Source organism: Poecilia reticulata, chromosome 16, assembly GCF_904066995.2.
Source record: "Poecilia reticulata chromosome 16, P_reticulata-male-v2, whole genome shotgun sequence".
Lineage (NCBI taxonomy): Eukaryota > Metazoa > Chordata > Actinopteri > Cyprinodontiformes > Poeciliidae > Poecilia > Poecilia reticulata.
The window spans coordinates 14,585,930-14,610,323 of NC_088845.1; the positions used below are offsets into that span (position 1 = coordinate 14,585,930).

General features: G+C 41.0%; 2 protein-coding genes across 3 annotated transcripts; both read right to left on the minus strand.

Annotated features, from left to right (window-relative positions):
• Positions 1-1,401: 1,401 nt before the first annotated feature.
• On the minus strand, positions 1,402-8,466 carry LOC103478065 (uncharacterized). 2 transcript variants are annotated; one of them, XM_008431547.3, is made up of 3 exons: positions 8,382-8,466; positions 5,179-7,446; positions 1,402-2,979 (listed from the first exon to the last, which is right to left on the minus strand). In XM_008431547.3, the coding sequence occupies exons 2-3, from the start codon at positions 7,420-7,422 to the stop codon at positions 2,620-2,622; spliced, it is 2,604 nt and encodes an 867-aa protein (XP_008429769.2). In that variant the 5' UTR covers positions 7,423-7,446; positions 8,382-8,466; the 3' UTR covers positions 1,402-2,619. The 2 variants fall into 2 exon arrangements, with proteins under 2 accessions (XP_008429769.2, XP_008429770.2); XM_008431548.3 differs by lacking the exon at positions 8,382-8,466 and adding an exon at positions 8,039-8,322.
• A 128-nt stretch (positions 8,467-8,594) lies between these two features.
• ntd5 (ntl-dependent gene 5) lies at positions 8,595-24,378 on the minus strand. The gene is made up of 8 exons (XM_008431549.2): positions 24,251-24,378; positions 22,404-22,541; positions 21,319-21,510; positions 15,153-15,276; positions 14,615-14,691; positions 11,814-11,996; positions 11,512-11,709; positions 8,595-10,256 (listed from the first exon to the last, which is right to left on the minus strand). The coding sequence occupies exons 1-8, from the start codon at positions 24,318-24,320 to the stop codon at positions 10,174-10,176; spliced, it is 1,065 nt and encodes a 354-aa protein (XP_008429771.1). The 5' UTR covers positions 24,321-24,378; the 3' UTR covers positions 8,595-10,173.
• Positions 24,379-24,394: the final 16 nt, after the last annotated feature.

The window sequence follows — 24,394 nt, forward strand, 5'->3', positions numbered from 1 at the left end:
TAGGTCACATAGTTCAAAGAATTCCCGACTGCAGAAATTTTAACAAGGTTCTCAGGATCTTAGGAAGAAAAATACCCCGCAGGATCACAGACCTTCCACCTTGTTAAAATTAAAGTTTTTCCTCAAATGCATCTTTTGTTTCATGCACAGATCACCCAAGGTGTTCACTTTTGAAAAGTTCAATCTTAGTCTAATCTGACCAAAGGAAGCTGCTTCAGAAGACGTTTCAGGACTTCTTCTGCTTCAGAAGAAGTCCTGAAGTCATAACTCAACTTTATGATAGTTGAGTTACTATCATAAATCTAACTCAACATGGTTAGGTTTATGATAGTAGGGGAATAATGCCTCTTTTCTGGCAAATAAATTTTTATACTCGGTGTACTTAAAATTAAAAAAATATCAGTCTATTGATCTTCAGAGGCATCAGGAAGTAGAATTATGTATAACAACCATTAGCAAAAATGGAAATACTATTGATAAATTTATGTAATAAGTGCATAGTGTGTATATGAATATACGTGTTAAATAAAATTAACTTTCTGATCTTAAACTACTGACGTTACCCTGTACCCCTGGACAGCTATGTGTTTGTGACTGAAATGCTTATTGGTGGATTATTTTTAGATTTTTCTAAAATTAATTGCTTCTTTGCTTATTTAACACTTTAATTTTAGACTGCTTTGACATCAAACACATAGCATCTGCTTTTGCAGTTTTACTGGAGCAAATCCTCACTTCTCTCCTAAAATTTATTCTCCATTATGGCAGAAACTGGTTAGTTAACCTTTGAACATCTGCCGCCTCTTCCGCTGATCCCCTGCAGATATTATTTTACCAAACTCAAACAAAGCCGCTCCCAGTGGCCAGGAGCTCGTTTTATCCGTGCAAAGACCAGCTGAGGAGCGAGAAAAGGGACGACCATGACAACCCAGTCGGGTCATTTCTGCCATTCTGTATTTAAAGGCTTATCTTGAGCTCAGCTCCGGTAGGCTTCATGGCTTAAATCGAGCAGAAAATTCAAAGAGCACCAAAAACAGAGGGCTGCCGTCCTAACTCAATTACTCCCTGAAGGCAGTCCAAGTGGCCAGCTTGCACACTCAGCCATCCACAATCTTTAATCTTTTTTTTTATCACAAAGATCCATGCAAAGCCTCCTCTTCGGTGATTAATGTAGTGAAGAAAATCAAGGCCAGGGATTAGCCTAAATTAGAAGAGCGATATAGACCCTTGCTCTGGTGCTCGTTATCTAAACGAGTTTCTCATCATTTGGAGGAGAATTTGAGGAAAAAAAATCAAGGTTAATCAAACACTTGATTCTGCTCAGCAGCTGCATGACAAAAACTGGGGGGGAAAAGAGAGAGAGAGATGAAAACCGATACAAAGATGTTGACAAACAACAAAAACGGTTGCAAATATTTTATTCCAATAAATTAGCATAAATCACTTGTGGAAAAGAAATCTGAATGTAGTGTTAGAATATCCCCCCCAAAAAAAAACATTTGGTTAAACTCTTACTGGATATGGATGAAATCAGGACAGTCACCTAAATAAGAGAAGAAAAACAAAACAGATTTCTGAATTTAAATCAAACAAGTGCAAACAACTCACAGTGTCTCAGACGGTAGGAAAGATTACATCTTTCAGACGAGATAGTGCAGGAGTGCAGCTTTCACAAATACTTCTCTTTCTATGTACAGCTAAAGCATGATCTACGGAGCCCTCTAGGGGACACGGAGAACGTTTTTTTCTTTTGCGTTGCATCGCAGTGGAGTTTTGCGCTTGCTGGCATATTTTGTATACAGTCACGGATGTCAATTTAAAATTTCAAATACATTTAAAGAGACTCGGTGAAAACGTGTTCATATATTCTTAACTCTTTGGCGCAAAAACAGATTGAAAGTCGAATGTTTATGTCTGTGTGACACAAAAAGACAATCGAAATGGTCAGATATGATTTCAGTACCCAGTGAAAATAACTCAGAAATAGTTCAAATAGTTTGGATGCAGTTTTTCTTTCTTTCTCTCCTTCTTACGGAAACATTTGTTTACATCTTAGAAGGGAGATGAAAAGCTCACGTGTGGCCCGTTTTGCTTTTCCACATGTGCTTGTGGTGCATTTCTATCCTAAAGAAAAAGATATAAAACTTCAGATATCTCACAAACGAGATACTAAGACGCAAGAAAAAACTTTATGAAAACCTTATATTATAGCAGGAAGTATGGTGGCCACCGTAAGAAAGACTTAGTATTCGGTTATCCTGCATGAACTGATCAGTACATTATTGAGAGAGAACGCTAAAGAAATTTTTTTTCCCCATGTCCCCTAGGGAGCTGATTAGACTAAATAATCTTTTTTTTCTGAGCACTTTAGGGATTTATCAGATTGCATGAAAACGCATCATTACATTTTGATATTTTAAATAACATTTAGACTCATATGAGTATTCCCTTTATCTGCAAAGCAATAAATTCTTCCTGTGTTTGATTTTGGCCCATCAATTGGAATGGGATTAATGCACATTAATGCCTTTTACATCTAAAACTGGAATACATATCGAAAGTGCTCTCTTCTTTAAAAATCGAGGTTCAGACCCAAAGTGGTGACGAGTGCCTCTCCCTTCAGTTTGCAGCGTCCTCCTCGGACTCAGAGTTATCCAGGGTGGACACGGCGGAGCTGTACCACTCCGCACTCTCCTCCTCCTCCTGCCTCCCTCCTCCGCCAGCGCCTCCCGCTCCGTCTCCTCTGTCTTTTCTCTCGTTCAGCATTTCCACCGCCACCTGGTGGTAAGGGTGCTTGCGTTTGGTGTGCCGCCGCAGGGTGTTGCGCTCCGCGAAGCGAGTGTGGCAAAGCTGGCACTGGTAGGGCTTCTCTCCGGTGTGCACCCGCTGGTGGCGCTGCAGCTCGCCGGCCTCCCTGAAACGCTTGGAGCAGATGGGGCACACGAAGTTCCTCTGGCCCGTGTGGATGTGCTTGTGTCTCTGTTGAGAGAAATTGTGAACTTTCATAACAGGCGCCGTGTGTTTCTGATGCGATACAGAGGCATTCGTGGATTTTCCTTTACGTTTTGTCACATCACAGTGGCTGCATGTAGTGAAGTATAAGTATTTTTTGTTACTTTTTTCAGTAGATTTAATTGTGTGTACTTTCAAATTTTGCTCTACTACATTTTAAATGAAGTATCTATACTTTTTACTCAACTAGATTTCTGTAATGTGCTGTGCTACATTGCAGTTTTTTCATTTGTTTATGAGTTTGAAAGCAATTAATCACTTATTTGAGCTAACTGGTTAAAAGAAACGACTGTATGTGAGCCAACACTCGGGTTTACATTTTGAAACTGGTGTCAAGAAATTTAAATATTGTTCACTATTGAGCCATTACAAGGTTGAATAAATGGTATTTTTTTAAACGAGTTGATAAAGATAATAATAATAATAATAATAATTGTGAACTCAAAACCTTGTTTCCTTCATATAATGTGTCTGAAAATAACTAGACTTATACGTCCACCTGGTCAACTCCAACATGAAGTTGCACTAAATTATTCCAGCAGAAGCAGAAAAACGTAACTCTATATGAATATGTTGACTTTAAACTGGTTTGACATTTTAATAAGCTGCAGCTGTTTAACCACTATAAACCTAAGGATCCAGGCTAAACCTAATACTGCAAGTTGGAGACAAAGATAAAAACCGTAGAGCCTGGAGAAGCAGAGAAAGAATATCCTGGAAAACAAAGGATAAAATCCCATTTTTTTCCATTAAGCTGGAAAACAAATAACACTTTATTTTGGAGAATTACACACCACCTCTAGCTGTTTCCGTGCCTCCAGTAGATGGAAACAAATAACAGCTAAATAATAGTCTGCAATCACATTTGCTAATGAGGAAGCGACTTTGATTTGAGCCGTCGTTTCTTTCACGAGCATCCGGGCTCTGAAACGTCTCTGTTGCAAATTAAGAGGGAAATAATGTGATCTGGACGAGGTAAAGAGTTGCAATGTTCCATAGCAACATCCACTGGGAGCTTAAATGGGATTTGTGGAAAAGTAGTGTGACTCAGAGATGGATCCTAATGTAACATGCAGGGGACATCCTGTGTGTGCATCAGGCCTGAAAATCTACGGTTTTCTAGCTTTTTCTAAAGAGCAGAACATATGTGCTACACATTTATATTTTCATATGTGATGTCTTCTTCTTTAGATGTAATTCCAGAGTTAAATTAAAACAAGTTCCTATATCTTGTAGAAAATGTAGTTGTAAGTCAGTTTTGTCTCGTTTCAAATATATTTTGATATTTGAACTAGAGACTTTGGACAGGAGTGTCCAAAGTGCAGCCCAGAGGGCATTTGTGACTCTTGGACTAATTTTGTGCAATTCTCCGGTCTGAAAGATACAAACCGATACAGCAGGTGGTTGATACAGATGGAAACACTTGTAATCAGAGTGAAGGTATTACTGACTTAGTGTTCAGTACAACACAAAGTATTTGTCTTTTTATCACCGAGTTATCAGATCCAGGGATTTTTTACTGGAAAGCCGACTTTGCTGCACCAAATCAACTTTTACTTAATTTATAAAATTTTGCTGAATATAGCAAGCCTTTTGAAAGAAGGTGACCCAAATCCTCTTCTTATAACCGAGAATGAATTTGTTCAATGAAGACAGTTTTTAAGGATACGAAAACTAGACGCCCTTCAGAAAATGTGCAAGATCCTTTGTAAGTTCTGGATCTACAATGACTAAGATCCCTTTCCAACAAAAACTACAAAACTGCTTGATTTTTGTTTTTGTTTAGTTTATTTTCTTAACATGCTAGAACTTCTGATTCAACAATAATGGCCCATGTGATAAAAAGTTTGGAAACCCCTGGAGTAGACAAAAATATATATATAAAGTAACATTTTGTGTTGTTGCAACCCTTTGTAAAACCATTTAATAATTTCAGCTACTTTTATAAATTGAAAGGTGTAGATTTTGTCCTCCATTTGTGAGCAGTTTAAGTAAGCGATTATTAAATAATTAATCAGCAGTAATAAATCTTTGCTGCGTCAGTCTGCTCAAGATTGTTTCTGCGGTTCCCTACAGAGAAAAACAATCACTGTAATAAGTTGTGCCATCCCTTAAAAATGACGCCTGATGAGCCTCCTGCTGCGCGTCTAATGAAACTATAGTTACCTGCAGATGGCTGGAGCGCTTGAAGGCTTTGCCGCACTGTTGGCAGACATGAGGCTTCTTCTGAGAGTGTGTGATGGCGTGCCGCTCCAGGTCGGAGAGGTAGAAGAAGATCCGTGGGCAGAGTTGGCAGCACAGCACCCTGCGAGAGCCCAGGTTGGTGGGAGACTCTGCCGGAGAGAGGGGCTCGAGGGCGTCGAGGGCGTCGAGGGAGTCGAGTTTGCCCGACGGGAGGAGGGGTCCGATGGGAGGGGAAGGAGATTGAGGGGGAGGAGCCGTGCTGCTGGAGAAGTAGAGGTGGTCGTCCAGAGGAAGATGCTCTGAGTGGAGATCTGAAGAGTCAAACTTGGATTCAGAGGCCGGAGACCGGGCCTCCGTCTCCGAAGCGGAGGGGTCGCGTGTCGGGGACTCCGACTGTGCAGGGGGGGCTCCAAAAGTCGATGGCTTGTTTTCACTGGTGACTTCTTCAGCAGATATGGCTTCAGTTCCTGGGTTTGATTGAGAGTAGCAGATCTGAGTTTGGATAAGATGGCCGTCCTGCAGACCCACGGCGGGCGTGGGGACAGCGAAGGAGGCGAGGACGGGGCCAGAGGTCACGCTGTTAACACCTGACAGGATGAGGGGGGAGCTGCCGGCGTCCAGTCTGATTATGGGGTTAGGAAAGGTGGGAAGAGCCGATCCGAGCGCGCTGACCTGACCTGAAGGCAAAGGAAGGGACACTTGAGCCGAGGCTGTGGTAACCTGGGACAGCTGACCGGTGGAGGGGTCGAGGACAGCGATGGGGGTGGAGGTAGAGGTGGAATCAGTAGATGTGGCAGGGACAGAGGAGAGGAGGAGCAAAATGGGCGTGGAAACACCTGGTGAGGTCACTGAGAGGGGAAGCGAGGAGAGCTGAGGCGACGGGGAGGAAGACAGCAGCAGGAGAGGGGTGCTGGCTGAAGGGCTGGTCAGGATCTGGATGGTTTGGCTGGACAGTGAGGGGAGCACGGCTAGATTAGCCTCCTGAGCAGCTTTAACATTCAACTCTGCAGCAGCTGGAGCGTCAGAGTTTGTCATCAGTTGTGTCTGATCACTGCCTTGTGGTGGCTGATCACTGGCAGAAGGTGCATTTAGTGCAGTCTCTAAAGTTTGGCTAAAGCTTGAACCTGCCAAATCTGATGACCCGTCTTCTTCTTCTTCATCCACCTGAACCTGATCCGACTGACGCTTCCCCAACACGGAAGCGTCGATTTGCGGCACTTTGAGTCCCTCCGGACTGAGCGTATATGGGATTCCCTGGTCGTCGATGAGGAGGAGGTTTTCATTGTCACAGTCCTCTGAAGACAGAGACGTGGGGACAGAAGTAGAAAAGTCCTCAGAGCCTTCATCGCTGTCTTCCTCCACCATGTCTCTGTCTCCGTCTCCCTCGAACTCATCCACCTCCATGATCAGGGGCCCCTCGCAGCTCAGGTCCTCCAGGAAGCGCCCGCAGGTCCTCTCTCTTTTCTTGGGCAGACTGAGGTCCAGCGGCTCCGTCTGCTCCTCCGCCTCCCTGAACATCCTCAAAGACCTGCAGTCCACTTCTTGCACAGTTGGAGGAATATTTTGCTCCGTTTCTGTCTCTGTAGGTTCCTGTTTAATCCAGTGATGGCTCAATAGTTTAAATCTAACAGTGTTTGAGACGAGGTCAGTCTCTGACCCTTTCATGTGTGTGATTTTAACTTTTCCCTCTGTCTCTGGGGCATCTTCAGTGAACTCTTCTTTATTCCCAACAGCTGATATGTGGATTTGACCGCTGCTGTTCTCTGTGATTAGTCCTCCAGCAGAAACCAAAGCAGCTCCCCTCAAATGCGACCCAGCACAGTCTTTGGTCTGGCTGATGGCACATTTCGTGATTGGCCTCTTGCACTGCGGCGGGACAACAATTCTGATCCTTATTGGTTGCTTCCCCAGGACAGACACCCCAGACTTTACTCTAATTGGCTGCCTGATCCCAGCAATCTTACTGGTTTCCTGAGAGACCGGCTCCGATGTCCCGCCCACTTCTGCCTGTTCCCCGTTGACTGATTGAGCATCTCTGCTGATGATGGTCACCGCAGCTCTGACGGAGCAGGTCTTGAGGTTACCCGGTTTGGTGCTGGGTGGGATTTTTTTATCCTTTGGGTCCAAAGCGACCTCTGTCACGGGCCCCGGTGCCTCTGCACACTGGCTGCCATTTTGGACTTCCAGGCTGCCACTTGTCAGGACTGAGGCCAACTGAGAATCCATTTTGGGGCATAACTATTCCTATTTCTATAAAATAAAAAAAAATAGAAAGTTCAGTTAACAACATTAAATCAAAATAAAACAAATGTCGTAAATTACCGAGTCAAAAACTCATTATTATTATTATTATTATTATTATTATTATTATTATTATTATTATAAGGGTCAAGTCAATATTCATCCAGAGTTTTGGCATTTTATAATATTTAGATCGTGCAGGATTCTTCCTCAATAATAAGAATCGCCGCGTATGACCCAACATTACAACCTTCTGCTGCTCCTTCTGTTTATTTTTGCTCTATTTCTAATTAAACTTCAGCATATGACCAACAGAGACTGAACTCGAAACGCGACGGAGCAAAGAATCGAGAGAATCTGCATTTTCCAGCACCATTCTATCACCTGAATGCAGCACGAATAAAAACGCTTAAGGTTGATTTCGCGTCAGAATATTGCTCGGATTATTCTCGGATGGCCAGTATGTGGCTGTTCTAAATTATCACTGGGGATAAAACCGAGGAGAGCCGTCCGTGTAGGACGCCATTACGCACAGCCCTAGGTCCGAAATGACCATTTATTTCATCCTAAGGGAGCGTGTGCGCTGTGACAGCTGTCGGACCTGGGACAGCAGCATCACAATCGCGTCAGTCGGAACGGGGGGGAAAACGTGTCAGTTCGCAGCCGGAGCGGATCCCGTCCTCCTCGGTACCGCAGCTTCCTCGGACCTACAGCCAGCCATTTTATGGAGCCGAAGGTCCGAGCCGCCGAGAGCGCAGCTTTCGGGGGCAAACTTTCCCGACGCGCTGTCCGCCTAATTCCTGTCTCTGCTTGTCCAGCAGCCGCCGGCGCCTGGATGGATCGGACACGCTTTACATACATTTAAAAACACTGCATTAAAAAAAAAAAAAAAAAAAAAAAAAATATTCTCCACCCATACTCTCGCTGCATTGGGACTGGCTTACCCGAGCTGTGGATATTTCCGGAGGACCAAATATGACTGTGCAGTGTAAAAAGGGGTGATGCTGCGAATGCTGAGGGAGGGAGGGGTCAAAGGGAGTTGCTATGGTGTCGCAGCCTACCGGGTCCGAGCAGTAGCCATGTTCAGCCTATGAGTACTGTTGAACCTGCAGCACAGGAGGGTTTCATCATGTGGCATTAAAGAGCCAGAGAGCGGATCGCGTTCACGTCGTTTTCCTTTTATTTTAAACATCAAAAATATAAAACTCACAAGCCCCGCAGGCTTGATGTCTCAGACTGAGCAGAAAAAAAGGAGAAAAATAAAAAAAAGATCTCACAGTGAAATATGTCACAGAGTCAGTTCATGGATAATGTATCATCTGCTAATGAGCTATACATCCAGTGGCGGTTTTTGATGTGGACAATATGGCTCTTTTACCAGGGCAGCACAGTCTCAGGGGCGGCACATGGAGAAAAAGTTATACTCGAAGCAATCCTGTTCACTCCGACCTTTAGAGTCAGGCAGATCAATCCAAATTAAGGATGAGGTCAATGCTACGTCAGCATCAGTAGCAGATCAGTACTAGTGTGTAAGACTGATAGTTTAGTTTCAGATTGCCTTATAAAATCCTATTTTATTTCTTTCTCAATTCTGCCTCAAAAAGACTTGGTTTTGATTGTAATTTTTAGGAAACAGCACACACAAATTAGCTTTGTTATGTTGTTTCTGTTGATCTTGTTAATATGTATTTTGTATAGACATTTATAAACTTAGCACAAATTCTTTATAAGGTTTTAACAATATATTTAAAAGGGGAAAAAAACACCTAAATGTTAGAGGTTTGATATATTAAACTTGCATAATAAAAATTATTTTGATCATTATTGGTATCGGTAATACTGGCCCCTTGTTTATTTGGCATCGGATCAATACCAAAATATGCAGTATCACTCCCCTCTAGTCTGCAATTTAATTTAAATATATCCCAGGGATGAAACAAGATCTCTAAATGTATCAGTCAATTTATTTATCTATCTGCTCCTTTAGTTACCATTCACAAATCCTCATCCCTGCATATCCATAGGTTCACAATGAACCTTTGGTTTTATACCTTTAACATGCAATTCCCCCACATTTTTCATGTCAATATCCCCCACTTTTTTCAGACTGAATTTCCAGAGTTCTCAGTAACTACATTCTGTACGGTAACAAAAATCTGACTGCACTGACTATGCAAATGTTTGGATTTGATTTGCAATTTGAGTTTTGTGAATAATTTGTACTGCGCTTGGTCATCTCCAGTTCAAGAGCAAACATCCTCATCCTGATCAAATCAGGTCCGGGTCGTTCTGCACTGCAAGCAATCTTTAAAACAACTTGAAACTTGAAATCGTAGAAAAGACCTGAGGCCATTCGTGGCAGATAAAGCAGGGTAGGCGACTCGCCCTGGGTGCTGTGCAACCAAGAACCGCCACTGCGTATGTCGTAATTAAAGTCTCTACTGTATGGAGCAACTCAAGCTGCAGCAGGGTTTGAATATAACTTGTAATGTTTGAATGTAATAACAATGCCTTTTGATTAGTGTGCAAGAAAAACAGAAGTATACCTAAACCCAAAATGAAGAGCTTAGACTAATTCACAATAACTGTCAAAAAAAAACCAAAAACAAAAAAAACTAACAGATGTTGAACAAAGAATATCTAAGTGACCATAATTAAAGTACATGAAGCTGTGCTGAGTGTTCAGGGGGAGTTCTTAAACGGATGCATGTCTCGGTGGGTCGAGATGTTGGGCCGTCACTCCACGTCACCAGGCGCACATGTTTCGATTTCCGACACCAGCCGATGTGGGAAGAGTTTGTACTGCAACCATGTAGGCTCTGAAAGATAAAAGAAGAAGAGAAATGTAGCGCCCGGAACCATATGTACAAACATCTTTAAACATTAACCAGTTTCATGTGACGGACCAACACAGAGCAGGAAAAAAAAAAGCATGTTTTAATTAGTAAACTGACAGGCCACACAAGGAGGATACTACTAGAGCTAATTTACATCTGCAGCGCATGGCAGGTTGATGCGAACATGAAATCACACATGTAGATTAATATGAAGGAAAGTTGAAAGCACATGGGTGACAGAGTATTACGTTCACAAAAAGAAATGAGAAGGAAGTTTTTTTTATTTATTTTTCTCACCAATTTTAGATCTAAGACAACATGATGAGAAAAGAGCAAAATAAGCTACACAAGCAGTAAAGTTGAAGTGAAACTGGTGTAAAGTCCTGTGGCAACCAGACGTTGTGTAAAAGAGTTTGAAACTTTATACTGTGGAAGAAGATATAATAACTAAGACATTCTTTCTCTTTCAGCATAACCCAGCAGTTTCTGCCATTTCTTCAAGATTTTATTTCCACTTTATTCTCAATACTTTGATTTTAACCAGGAAAGACCTTTTTTTTCCTATCAACATTTCAACATTATTTTCTGAGGGACTCTTTGACTTTTAAACTTTAATCTGTAATTTAAAACGAAAAATAAAACACCAAAAAACATCTATTCTTTATTTTCTGCTCCAATTGACCCTAACACTCAGTAGCTACCAGCCACTGGTTGATGGATTTGGAGAATAATCCAAGCATGACGTGCCGGTCAGAAGAAAGCTAAGAGAAACTTTTCATGAAAACTCACAGTCTCCTTTAGTCATTGCATGTTTTTTCTCTGTATTTTCCTCTGATGTAGCCCTTATGAAAGTCATATAATCTAAACGAACTCATGTAAGGAACACAGCAAACATGTGGAAGAAGGAGCTCAGGACATAGGAAACCAAAGTCTATGCAAAAAGTTACGTGTTTCGGTAAAAATGAAAAGTGTACATCATCTTGAATGCATCATCTCAACACGCAATGCTAGTGGTTAAGCATGGTGGTGGCAGCATTAAGCTGTGGGACTGCTCCTCTTCAATGTGAGCTAAAAACAGAGTCTATAAAAGGCTGCAGAGGCAGAAATTCATCTTCCTGCAGCAGGATAATTAAGGACTACTTTGGAATAGTTCGAGATGTGTTGGTCTGTCGTTTAAAATAAGAAATAAAACAAAATCTCTGTTGTGAATAACTGGAAACGGCCTGTTTGGGTTTACCAAGGTAGCATTCTGGTGTCTGCAGCTTCCCATCAAAGCAGGCCTGGGCTGCTGTGAAGCTGCACTGCTTCTTGGGGTGTTTGCAGTAGAATGTCACGTTTTCCCCGTGGGGAACCATGGCGTCCGTGACATCAAACGGCCAACGCTTCACCCCACCAATCACAACACGGCTCCGCTCAGCAGGGATGACACAGCGAGCTGCGTTACGAAAACATGAAAGCGTCACGAAAACATCTATCTACACGTTTATTCTCAGAAATTCCAGGATTCCCTGAACCCAGACGCACTGATCCGCTCCTCACCTCGGCAGTGCGGCGGAGACGCGCTCCAGCTGCCGTTTGACAGACAGGTGATCTTCTGGGGTCCGTCCAGCCGGTAGTTCTTCTTGCATAGATAGTGGATGTCAAAGCCGACCTCATACTCAGTCTTCTGGACTGCGACCACGTAGCCCTGCTGCACTTCCTTTGGAGGTTGGCAGAACAGTTCTACAAGGCAGAGTGGTTTTATCGTTGTTAACAAATTCATTTTATGATAGAAAAGTGCTGAATGGAAAAAAAAATCAAAAAAATCAAAAAAAAACTTAAACATATAATCATTTATGATGAGAAAATGTTGGGAACAATTTAATTCAGAATATTGTGTAACAAACTCCGCTCAAAGGAAGTCAAGCCCCAATGCATGACAAATATTCAACTCTGAAGAATTTTGAATGAATATCAATTACAACAACATTGAAAGTATTTTTGAATTTGAATTGAATTTTGAAATCCAAAAATCCAAATATAACTTATTTTTTTAAAAACGGCAGGTTTGCCAAAACTGAAGACAAAAACCAACATATAAAGCTAATCCTGCAACAATAAACAATTAATCAATGATAAATTCAAACTAGCTCAATAATTTCCATTCTGATTATTAATATTTTTTGAAGGACATTTTTGTGTACATAAACATCATAATATGTTTTATGATGTCAGTTGTGTGTGTTGTTTATTTCCATTTTATTAAATGTCTTTGGTTGTTGTGTTTTAATTTGGGTATTTAAAATATCTTCCAGTTCCAGTGTTAAGTGTTCTTTAGTAAATTAAAATGTATTGTATTCATCTTTGAGAGAACAGCATTATTATGCCATTATCAACATAATACTTGGAAATGGTCTAAAAGCAACAGTAATATTGTCTACCGCAATAATTACTGAAACAGAAACAAATTACAAAAAAAACCCAAATATTAAAATACTTGATTAAACAGAACAGAGAAAATAAAAACAGCATGTTTTTAATTTTCACTCTGGGCCAAACTCTTTTAAAAGACATTTAAAAACACAGGAAGCGAGGATGGCGGTCTAATTTTTAAAGACGACGCGTTTCAAAGTTTGGGAGCCACAACAGAAAAATCTCCATCTCCTCTTAGTTTCTGCCAAGTTTTTGGTCTAAAAGCAGCTGGTTGCACCTCAAAGGAGAGTAAATCAGAGAGCAGCTAGATCATCTAGTCACTTAAAGGCCGATATTAGCACATTAAAATAAACTATTTGACGCAAAGGGAGTCAGTGAAGAGGTGAGATGTACTCATGTTGGTGTGTACCAGCAGCATTGTGAACAAGCTGAAAGAGAAACTTGACTGACGCCCTCATAAACTGCAGATAAATTCAAGCCTCAACAAACCTGGCTTAGATTTTACTATTTGCCTGAACTAGAAGACTTTTTTTTTTTTTTTTGGTAAACTGAGCTGCTGTGTTTATTAAATTTAACATCTGAGTGCATAATGACTCACAAATTTGTAACAGAATGTTTGATGAATGACTCAAGGCAACCAAAATTAATAAGGGTGTTGCATGAGGTTCTGTTAGGAATGAATAAAATAACCTTTGCTTACTTGATGTCTTCAAGGCAATTTCATGGAGGATGGATGGTGCATAGAAATAGGTGCTGGAGGTAAGTAAATCTGGCCCTCATCTGTGAATTAGTGGAAGGAAATGCCATGTTTTCTTAAAAAAAAAACAAAAAAAAAACATGGCATTGTCATTGTAAATTTTGTATATTCTGTATGTAAAAAATGCTGCATTTTTAAGAATGTTTTCCGAGTGGAAAATAAGGAATGGCTTCAAAGATAAGTAGTTTTGTGCTTTTACAGCGAATAATGACACTGCATTTTTGCATTTATGGACATCTTTACTGGACTGACAAGCTGTCTTTTAAGTTAATTTAATAGTGAAACTAATTCGTCGTTCGTTTATCTTCACCAAAAGTCTCTGCTTAGCTGCGCAGTGTTACAGTTCGTAGCACCGTTGCCTTGCAGGAAGAGGATCTAGTTTGTCTTTCAGCATAGAGTTGCATGGATGTTTTTTCCCCATTCTGCCGGTCAGTCCAGAAAGTTTGAGTTTTGACCACTAGAGGGCAGGAGAGGACTTTGAAACGAAGTTTGGCGCTTGACGCGTTTGTGTGTGTGCGCGTGTGTACTTGTTCAGCTATTTTATTTAGGACCATTTCTGGTATATTTACTAACTTTATTAAGACTGATGAGCCCTTTGGGGACCACAGCCCCGTCCTAATTCGATGGGCCCCCTTGTTTAAGGTCAGAGGTTAAGTTTTCCACTTTCACAATGTTTACCTGCAAAGGGAGGCCATTTGTGACTTTTTCTTTTTTTTTTTTTTTTTACATTTCTACTCTGCTCTACAGGTTAGATTTAGGGTATGGTGTAAATTAAGTTTGGGTTAATGTTACTTCTATGGAAAATGTCTTGGTTATAAGTGCAGCTACTAAAATGAATGGAAGTCAATCCAAACTAGTCCTCAGTTTGCATAGAAGAACAAGGATGGGTGTGTGAGCGTGTCTTTTTTTGTTTTTTTTTTACACCACGCTGATAGTGTAAAAAAATGCAGTTTCCAAACTAACACCTATTTTCAGTCTCTCACTCACTCACACATGATTCACTAACCTTCAGAAGTGTGTAAAGTCCTGCTGAGAGTGAAGTGGATATATCACACACACGCATGCACACACACACACACACACACACACACACACACACACACACACACACACACACACACACACACACACACACACACGCATACACACTGTGGTCAGTCTGCACACTTACTTTTACAGACCGGGTGAGGATGCATCCAGGTCTGGTTGTCTTGACAGAAATTTTCCCTGCTCCCAACTACATCCGCCCTGCAGGGTGGGAAAAGGGGAAAAGTGAAGGAAGCAGATGGCAGGATGACACATGCAGCAATGCCAACTGAGGAGCTTCATGAAGCACAAAAAGGATATTTAAAAAACAGTGTGAATGCATCCTTTGCTTGTGCGTCTTGTCTAAAGTGTGTGTGAGTGTGTGTGTGTGTGTGTGTGTGAGCATGAGTGCAGCAGCTCTGGCTGACACATCCACTCTGGCTCATCCTTTCCTGTGAGATGACTCAGTGTGTAAAAGGGAAGTCGATACAAGATTTGACTGTAATGACCTAGTTAGCTCAATGGAGGCATGATCAGCTGGGAGATCAAAATGAATTCCCTGCCATTCATCGCTCATCACACCAGCCTTCCTCCCCCCCCTCTTTTCTTTCCTTCACACTCCATCTATCACTTCCTCCGCTCCTTTCTGTGTAACTCAGAGCCGCACTCGCTCACTCGCTCACCCAGACAGGCAGCTGTAGCGGATTGAAGTCCCCACAGAGGCGCCGCCGTGGACGCTGAAGGTGTTGATCACCTCCTCAGGCAAAGGGCAGGTCGGCGCAGGAGTGTGTCCAGGTGACTGAGCCTCTGTGGTTCAAGGGAAAAGCAGGAGGTGTCAAAGAAGGTGAAGGAGTGATAGGAGATATTTACAATTACATCATTTGTGATCAAATCTGAGCAAATTTATAGGACATTATTCACTTCATTCATGTGCAATGAACCAGGCTCACCGCTGGTCTTCAAATAATGAATTCTACAGCTGAAACGATTAGTTGGATTCATCGTGATGAATCGATTATTGAACTAATCGTCAACTTACCTAGTAATCGATTAATCGTTAACTGAAGAATAGAGACTCAAAAAAACAAGTCATTCAGAGCATTAATTAAAGTAAAACTGTACAGAAAATATATACATTTTTCATTTAAGATAGACAAAAATCTTTTGCCTGCTAATACGTTCTTCTCAAAAGTCCTCAAGTGGCAAAGAAAAGTAATAATGCCATTTCACTGCAATTTAGGCAATAAAATATTTGCATCTTTTAATGAATTTCTAATATTGTATTTTAAAAAAGGCAGACTGTAAATTTTTTATCTGACCGCTTGTTTACTTGTCAGACTAATCAGTTGAATAATCAGTTACTAAAATAATTGTTAGTTGCAGAAATTTACATGAGAAAATTCTCCTGTAAAGTAGCACAAACAGTTTTTTGTTTGTTTGTTTTTTTGTTTTTTTTTTACATATGGCTCATACGGGCATTTGCCCAGGATGACATTAGAAAGGGGGCGTAAGTGCATCTAATCAGCAATCAAAGGAGAGTTGGCACTCCGGTGTGCTGAGTTGCTGAGTTGGTTTGTTCCTTTCCTCCATTTTGAATGATTTAGGGCAGCAGGGAATTCAAAATGAATCAATGCAAACACTGTCATTCCTGTCTTACTGATGAGCTTCTGGTATTCTGCAAAGGAAAGTGAGCAAAAGCATCAGCCTATGGACGTGCAATAGTTGTAGAAACACAACCTAACAGACAAAACAGTTGTGATTGTTGTGAAAGATGGACCATCAGAAAGCCTCCCCTATAAAATGTATTGAGGTTTGTGGTTGTTATGTTACAAAATGTGTCTATAATACTTCGCCAAAGCACTGCAGAACCACAAAACCTGCCGGAGCCTTTACCCTGCACACTTTAATTATGTAATTTTATTGGGTGCTGAGTTTTATTGCAACTTTGTTTCTTTTACTTAACACGTGTATGTACGCATCTCTACAACCCTGTAGTATTACTAAACTGTATAAACCCAATATATTCTGAAACCTGTCTTGTTTAACCTTCCTGCGACCCAACAGAGGCGTTTCACCCAACGTCTCATTCTATTTCAGCAGAAATAACCCGTCTTAGGTAATAAACCAAAGTTCGACGTGCAGGTGAACCACCGCCTCAAACCTCTCCAAGCTTTCAGGTTGTATAACTCGTGGCTCTGATCGTTCCCGCAGCTGAGAGCCTCACGCTTGTGCAAGTAAAAATATCAAGAGTGGTGCTTTGCAGAGAGAGGCTGGAGTGACCCGAGCGGTTTTGAACAGGAGCGCTGCTTTGAAAGGCAGAGACTGCTCTCGCCTGAGGACGATCTCTGCCTCTGAAATGGAGAAACGCAGAGATAAGAATGTAAAGGCACCTATGGGAGAGGGAGATTTTTCTTTCTTTCTTTTTTTTGTTGGAGTCAGATGAGAGCCGGATGCCAAGTTCTGTTTTCACATACCGCCCCTCTCCTGCCTTGTACTGCTGCCGCCCCCACTCACAGTCTCTGGCACCAAACTGCAGTGAAACAGGTATATCAGATTCATCTCCTTAAAACTACAAAAAAAAAAAACTGCACATTTGAATGAAACACGGCGAAGAAAATGCATCATTTCTGACTAAAAACGGATCTGGTTATGGGGTTTCACTCGCGCGAACGTGCACCTTGGCATATCCACGCTATGCAAACTAAACACCCCGAAGCTGCACGCCTGTCCTTGGCTCCTATTGTGGAGAGAGACCTTATCGGAGGCCTCAGATGCAGAAGGATGAGCACAGAGAGCGATGAGAGGAGAGGAGGAACGGACAGAGAAGAGAAAGGCCTGAAGCAGCATGAGCAAGAGAGCTTTCTGACTCTCCCGTCTGTGATCTGTCGCCCACACACACACACACACACACACACGCAGACACACACACAGACACGCACACACACGCACACACACACACACACACACACAGACAAACAGTGTGACACATCTGCAGCCCACCCCTCTAACACATCCACATCCAATCTATCCGGAAAAATACCTTCCTGGTAAACACACACACACACACACACACAGACGCTTACATACGTAGGCAAGCAGTGCACAAGGCACACACTCTGACAGGGACCCACTGCCCACCGCCTCACAACAGACACGGATCAACTCTCTCACACCAACACACACGACGCTCTCACATGTTCAGAACCCACCTACCTTCTGCCCGTCTCTCCACGGCAGAGAGCGAGTCGACGATTTTTATCCTGATTTCATGTCTTCCGAGAGATGAAATGCATATTTTAAGAGAGAACGCAGCTCGGATGAGGACTTTCCTCGGAGAGCACGTTCGGTACAGCTGGAGGTGGGTGACTAATGCGGTCTGTCTCAGATGGTAAAAACTGACAGCAGTGACAGGTTGACCAAAGATAGTCAGGGAAAATTCAAGATAAGTTCTGATAAATGACTATTCTATTTATTCATGAGCAGTTTCAGGTTTGTGCCTCCTGCTATATTTTAAGAAACATGAAAACACACAAAAAAAACTAGTTATCAGTTGTAGATATCCAGATTTACTTTAAATTTTAAAATAAATCATGTTTTATTGTAGCAGCATCATCTCACACTGAAAAATATATTTTCAAATTATTTGAAATTGCTTGTTCAATGCAGAAACAGCACCTGTCAAATATACTGTTGGCACAGAGGGGGTAAATGCAACATGAAATTGATCAAAATATTAGATGTTGCAAGTACCAGTAATGTGTGTTCAATCTATTGTGCAGATCTGGAGTCTTACAAAACTAGCCAATGAGGTTGAGTCTTCCTGAGCAGTGCAAGTCAAATAACTTGAAATGTCTGGAGTATAAATGAAGATATTTGTGCTTCATTTTTACTTCATTTTTTTTGTCAAAAGGGGAATGACAAACAGATTCTTTTCCTCAAAAATGAAAAATGTTCCTGCTTTGTCTTAACTTTTAAGAGATGCCTATTACATTTGCAATCAGAAACAAACTTCTTGGTTAAATCAAATACATCTAAATATTTCAGTCTACAATTTCAGCAGCTAAAGTTACTTTGTTAACAAAATCAGTGAAACTGAAATACCAACAGGTGACTAAATTGTGACTGTAAGATCACAGCATTCTAGTTGTAAGACTAAACTCAGATCGCTTTCATACTTCAGTTTCTCTCATCCTCATTGCTTTCACGCCAATCAGTCGACTGCTGCAGTTTCAACCCTCGTCTCTGGGAAAGAAACCTGCGGTTAAGTGCCTTACCCATTTGACAACTCATGTTGTGAGTTGTTAAACTCACAACATTTCAATTGAAAGATGTTTCTTCCCATGATCCTTTAAAAGACAAACAAGCCCACAGCCTCACAGATCCACCACTATGCCTGACATTTGTCATGATGTTGAAAACCTCAACCTGAGACTAAAACTCAACATAAACACTCACGTTTTAATGACAAAAAGCTTGAGTTACTCAGTTTTGTCTCCACACAGAATAAATGGACTCGGATAAAACATGTGGAGTGTGGAATTGTCCCGCTGCAATAAAAGACTCTTTAATTTGAAGCCAGAATTATTGCTTTTTACATTTAGAGAGTAAACTGGTTCTAAGTAAACAAAAATGAAAGATGTCTAAAATTGAATCCGTTTGAAGCTCAAGTCGCTCGTGTGCGACCGTTCACTTAACCATTAATTTAATTTGATGCCATTTATGTGCAATTCACGTGTTTAGAGGCACTAATGGTTCACAAACAGCAGGTAAGTTGAACACAAAATGCTGCTGTTAAACTAATATGTTGTTGGAAGTCAGATTTATTTTACTTTGATGCTGTAGTCGTCGCATTGTGTTGATTGATTCCATTATTCTCAACATGTTCAAGCAACAATGAAATTATATTTCGTCCACCACACAGCAGCTCACAACCCCCAGGATATTTTCTTACCTGTCCAGTTTGTGAAAAGTCGGTTTGACAGAAAAACATTTTGACATTTTGTTGGACTCTTATATTTTCTGAATTTGTGTCCATTTGCTACTGCAGCTCATCAGATGGAAAAAAAAGAAAAGAAAAGCGACAGTCCACAAATATCTAGAACCGCAAGAGTATATTTTTGTGTCTGTTGTGTAACATCCCACCCATAAACTGTAAGAGCAATTCACACATATTAGCAACTCCCTCTGTAAAACATTTTTGACATTTCTCGATCAATTTGTACTTGTGAAGCAGGTTTTTAGCACAATCGCTTGTCATTTTGTGGACGATGCTAAATTTGTGACTTCTTTTGTGTTTACTCGCAGATTTTTGCTCATTTGTTCCTTTGTGTGGCTGCAGAAACAAACGCGTTGAATTCACACGCACAAAAAGGACAAACTCAGGAAATATACCATAGCAAAACTGTGCAATGTTTTTTTATGTTTGTTTTACAAAGCAATGTTGATTTAAGACAGTCAAAGGGTTGAATTGGTCAGAAGAGGGGGAAAGTGACTTGTTGCACTGTTAAGGTTTTTAAAAAATGGTTTTGAATGTCGCAAAAAGTACGATTTATTCTCCCTTCCAGTGTGGTCTGCCTGAAATTTGTGCTTAAAATTATGTTGTCCCTTTTTAAAGTGCATAATCCAAACCTAATCACTATTAAAAGGATCCAACAGATGCTTCAGATACCAAAGTTAAAAAAAAAAAAAAAAAAAAAAAAATAATAATAATAATAATAATAATAACTCCTCTTATGAAGATTTGTCTCTATTTTCCAACTAGGATCGCTCAGGAATCTCTGTTTAATCAGTGCAGAATCATCAGTTATTTCAAATATTTCGACTTTAGCTGACACATTTATTTAAATGAACTCAAGTTCGCTGTTATGTAAAATATCTTTAAGAAGTAAAATAAATAAATATCTAGATCATCTTTTCACTTCATCTTCTGTGTTTTAGGTTGAAAGGAGAATTGCATCCCTTCATGATCACAGACCAGAGATGTTGTGTGTTACTGAGATTGCTCAAAAAAAAAAAAAAAAAAAAACATCTGCTGAAAGCTGTTGGTGCAGAAAAAGAAAAGCGACCTGTTGTGCTGTTGGGTTCACAAAACATAAAAGAAAAAGGGTCGGGGGTTGTCACAGATTCACTGAGGTCTGCCTGGTGTATTTCTAATCACATAAATTGTATTTGAAATGACGCTTGGAGGCCTGTGTTTACAGTGTTCAGGCAGGAAGTGAACAGAGACAAAATGTGCTTTAGTGTTTTAGTATCATGAATTGAACCACAGACTTTTGAGACGTCCAGGACTAAAATTGATGAGGTTTTCACTCTACCTTCCTTGAGAAAAAATACAAATAGTTTGATTTTCTGCCATTTTTTTTCTTTAGTCTGAGGGAAGAATGATTTCAGAACAAATCTGTAAATTAAAAAGAGTTAAATGCTTAACTAAAAAGTGTTGGTATTGACTGAAACCAAATGAGATTCATTCAGAAAAAGCTTCTTTTTTTTATTTTTATTAAGTCTGTTTTCATTGAGGCGACTGACAGCCTGATAAAGACTGGGCCACTTTAACAGTTCAGCAGCAAAATCTTGGATCTCTGAACGCTCTGGTTGACATGGTGACGGGGAGAATAGGTCACAGTTGTGCAACACGTTTAAGTCGGCACATTCACAGAGGGGTTTCAGTAATGTTTATCTGCCTCTCTCTTTTTCTCCCCATCTGGTGCAAACACACAAACTCCAATGCTCATTCCATGGGCATAAAAAAACAGCCACACACTCGTATTTTAAAGTGTCAGAACTAAAGAAGACAAAGGAAACCTTTTCTGTAAATTTCTGGACATATAAAAAAGTGAACAATAAACCCACCTGCGCAGATGGGCTCATCCCCACTCCACTGCCGGTCACCCTGACACCGACGAACCGTGACATCCGGGCCATCGGGCAAAGTAAAGCCCGGCTTGCAGCGGACCTCGAGCAGGGCAGAGAAGGAAGGAGTGGCAGACACGAGGCGAAACATCAAGTTTTCACTCGCGGGAAGAGGCCAGGGACAAGTACGACCTGCGGTGGGGGGAGAGGGAGAAGATCCAGGAGGGGAGAGAGGGCAGAAAACAAGAGGGTCGGGAACAAAACAATTCTTAGGAAGTGTTGGATGGCAACCAAAAAAAACAGTTACAGCTGAATCACTTTAAAAGAGCACTAATGAGGTTGTATAACTAAACTGCTTGCAATTACAATGCCCTACTTTATGACACACATACACAATAAAAAGCTTGTGTTCTGCTTTCTGAGGGGTTGGGGTTGTTGGGTTTTATTTTATTTTCCAGAAAAAAAAACCCAAAACAGATTGTGTGTTGGCTCAAATAAACAGAGGCAGATTTATTATGTGCGATTGGGCTCACAACCCAAGGCGTTATTTAGTCTGGGGCGTCAACAGAAAAGCTCATGAGGTTTTTGGTATCAGATTGGAAGCACAATATATATATATATATATTTATTTATTTTTTAATAAGAAATGCTTTTGATTAAGGGGGAAGGCGGGGTTGGAAACACATGAAAACTACAAAACACAGAGTGGACAGACTTGGAACGAAAATACCTTAGAACAGAACTTTGATTAAATATTCTTTTCATGAGAGAACAAAACGACAAAAAAACTTAAAAATATAACAGTCAGCTGTGTGGAAGTAAATGTGTCTGTCCAGTTAAGACTTTTTGGAGAAAAATGTGGGGCTGTAAGCTCACCATACTGGTAATTACTTAAAAAAAACACACACACATAACCTGACAGTGAGAAGACTTTTCAACTTTTTTTTTCAGAACTTTGTTTATTTTTGATTTCGGGGGGCTGCAGCAGGAAGAGCCTGCCCAGGTCTCCTCTCAAGCAAGAGCCGCCCCTGCAAATGCAGATGCGCATAAAGCCTTTCACAGTGAATCGTAATGAAGCCAGTTACCTGGAGCCACACAGCTCAGACCACACTCGCCGTCGCACAGGCACTGGCGCTTGCTGCCGCATTCTGCGTCAGATTTGCAGGTCCGAGGACAGGCTCTCGTTTTCCTCTCTCCTCCCTGAAGTCTCTCCACACACGACCCTGTTGTGACACCAACACTCATCACACACCACCGCACTAATCATACGACTGCTCACATCTTGAGAGACTCTGTGTGCCAGCTCTGCTTTTGTCTTCTTTTTGGAGAGGGGGGAAACATTTGCGTGGGTGCGTGAGTAGACGAGTATTTCCATGGTGGGTTTTGTTTAATCCCTTCTGTTCAGCTTTCGGTCTCCCTTCTTATCTAATAATGTTTCATCTGAAAATCTTACAACTGCACTTAATTTGAACAATCTATTCCTTAAAATGGTGTTCATATTTATTGAACTTTTTCCACATTTTCACCAGGTACAACCGCAAATTTCGTCGATATGGCTTTTAGGTGAAGAAAAACAAAGGAGAGAAAAAGTCAGAGCAAGCATCAGAAGTAAGCTAATTAGTTAATAGAGTCAACCTGTGTGTGTAATTTAATCTCAATATAAATGCAGCTGCAATGAAAGCTTGAGAGATGAACAAACAGCATCTCACAGATCACAGTTTTAATCAGTCAGAGCAGAAAAAGTTTGGCACAACTGCAAGCCTACAAAATAAAAAAACGACTGCGCGAAGACGGCATTTGTCAGAAAAGCAGCCAAAAGGCCCAAAGTATCCACAAGGAATCTACAGGAGCCCTGGAGATCTGTAGACACAGTTATTAGTTGTGCCCTCAAAAATAATCAGTTTCTTATAGAAGAAGACAAAGCCAAAAGGAGGCATTGCTAAAGGCAAGAGGTTTGCTATTGTGAACATGTTTTTGGCAGCAGCATCATGCTGTGGAGATGCTTTTCTTCAGCAGAGGCAAAGAAGCTTCTCAGAGTTTATTGGAAGATGGATAGAAACAAAGCAATATTGGAACCAAATGTACAGACAACATATAACAGCATGCAAACACAGCAAACACACAAAGGTTTAGATCTAAACGTGTGCTAGAGCGGCCCAGTCAAAGTCCAAATCTAAATTCAACTGAACATCAGTGGCTAGGCTTGAAAATTGATGTGCACAGTTACTATGTCTGATCTACGAGTCGCAGACACACAGCAGCGACTCGGCTGGATGCAAATGCACACCACGCTTTTGAGATTTTATTTGTAGAAAACATTGAAAGCCATGAATCATTTTCCTCCTAATTTACGATTACAGACCACAATGTGCCACACAAAATCCCAATAAAGTAGTTTCAAAGTGGCAACATGTGGAATAAATCAATGAGCAAAAATGCTCTTGCAAAAGCACTGTATGTGCAGCAACAACCACCTTCTTCCACTGACAGCTGCGCATGTTAAGCATCAGTTTCGTACAACTTTAAAAATGTTACAGAACGAGAAGCAAGGGTCATGCCAGGACCCAAACTTTTCAAAAATACTCCTAGAAAGTGAGGCAAAAAAACACACACACACACACACACACAGCTGCATTTATGCACAAATATTAACACAGAAAAAAATATGTAGATATTATGTGTAGTCTATAACATGTAATATTGGGTCTTAAAAATAGAAGACTGTTTTAAAAATCTGCAATCGCCTGATCAAAATGCTAGTTTTAGGAAGTTTTGCAGAAGAGTGTTTAGTGCAAACTCCAGGAGTTTGGTGCTTAAATTAAAATGCAATGTGTTTTATTGACACGATAAGATGTGCCGATATATGCTTTTATTAAACCTCATTTAGTGAAATTTATTTCCAGCTGTGATTTTCTCTGAAGAGGAGCCTTACCTGAAGCCTGAGGGGAAGCCGTTCCAGTCAGAGCCCAGAGGAAGAGCAGCAGCAGTGCAGAGTCCATCATTAGAGCCAGACCTCAGGATGATATGAGTGAGGGACAAACACACATGCAGCTTTTTTAAAGAAGTAGGTGGGGGG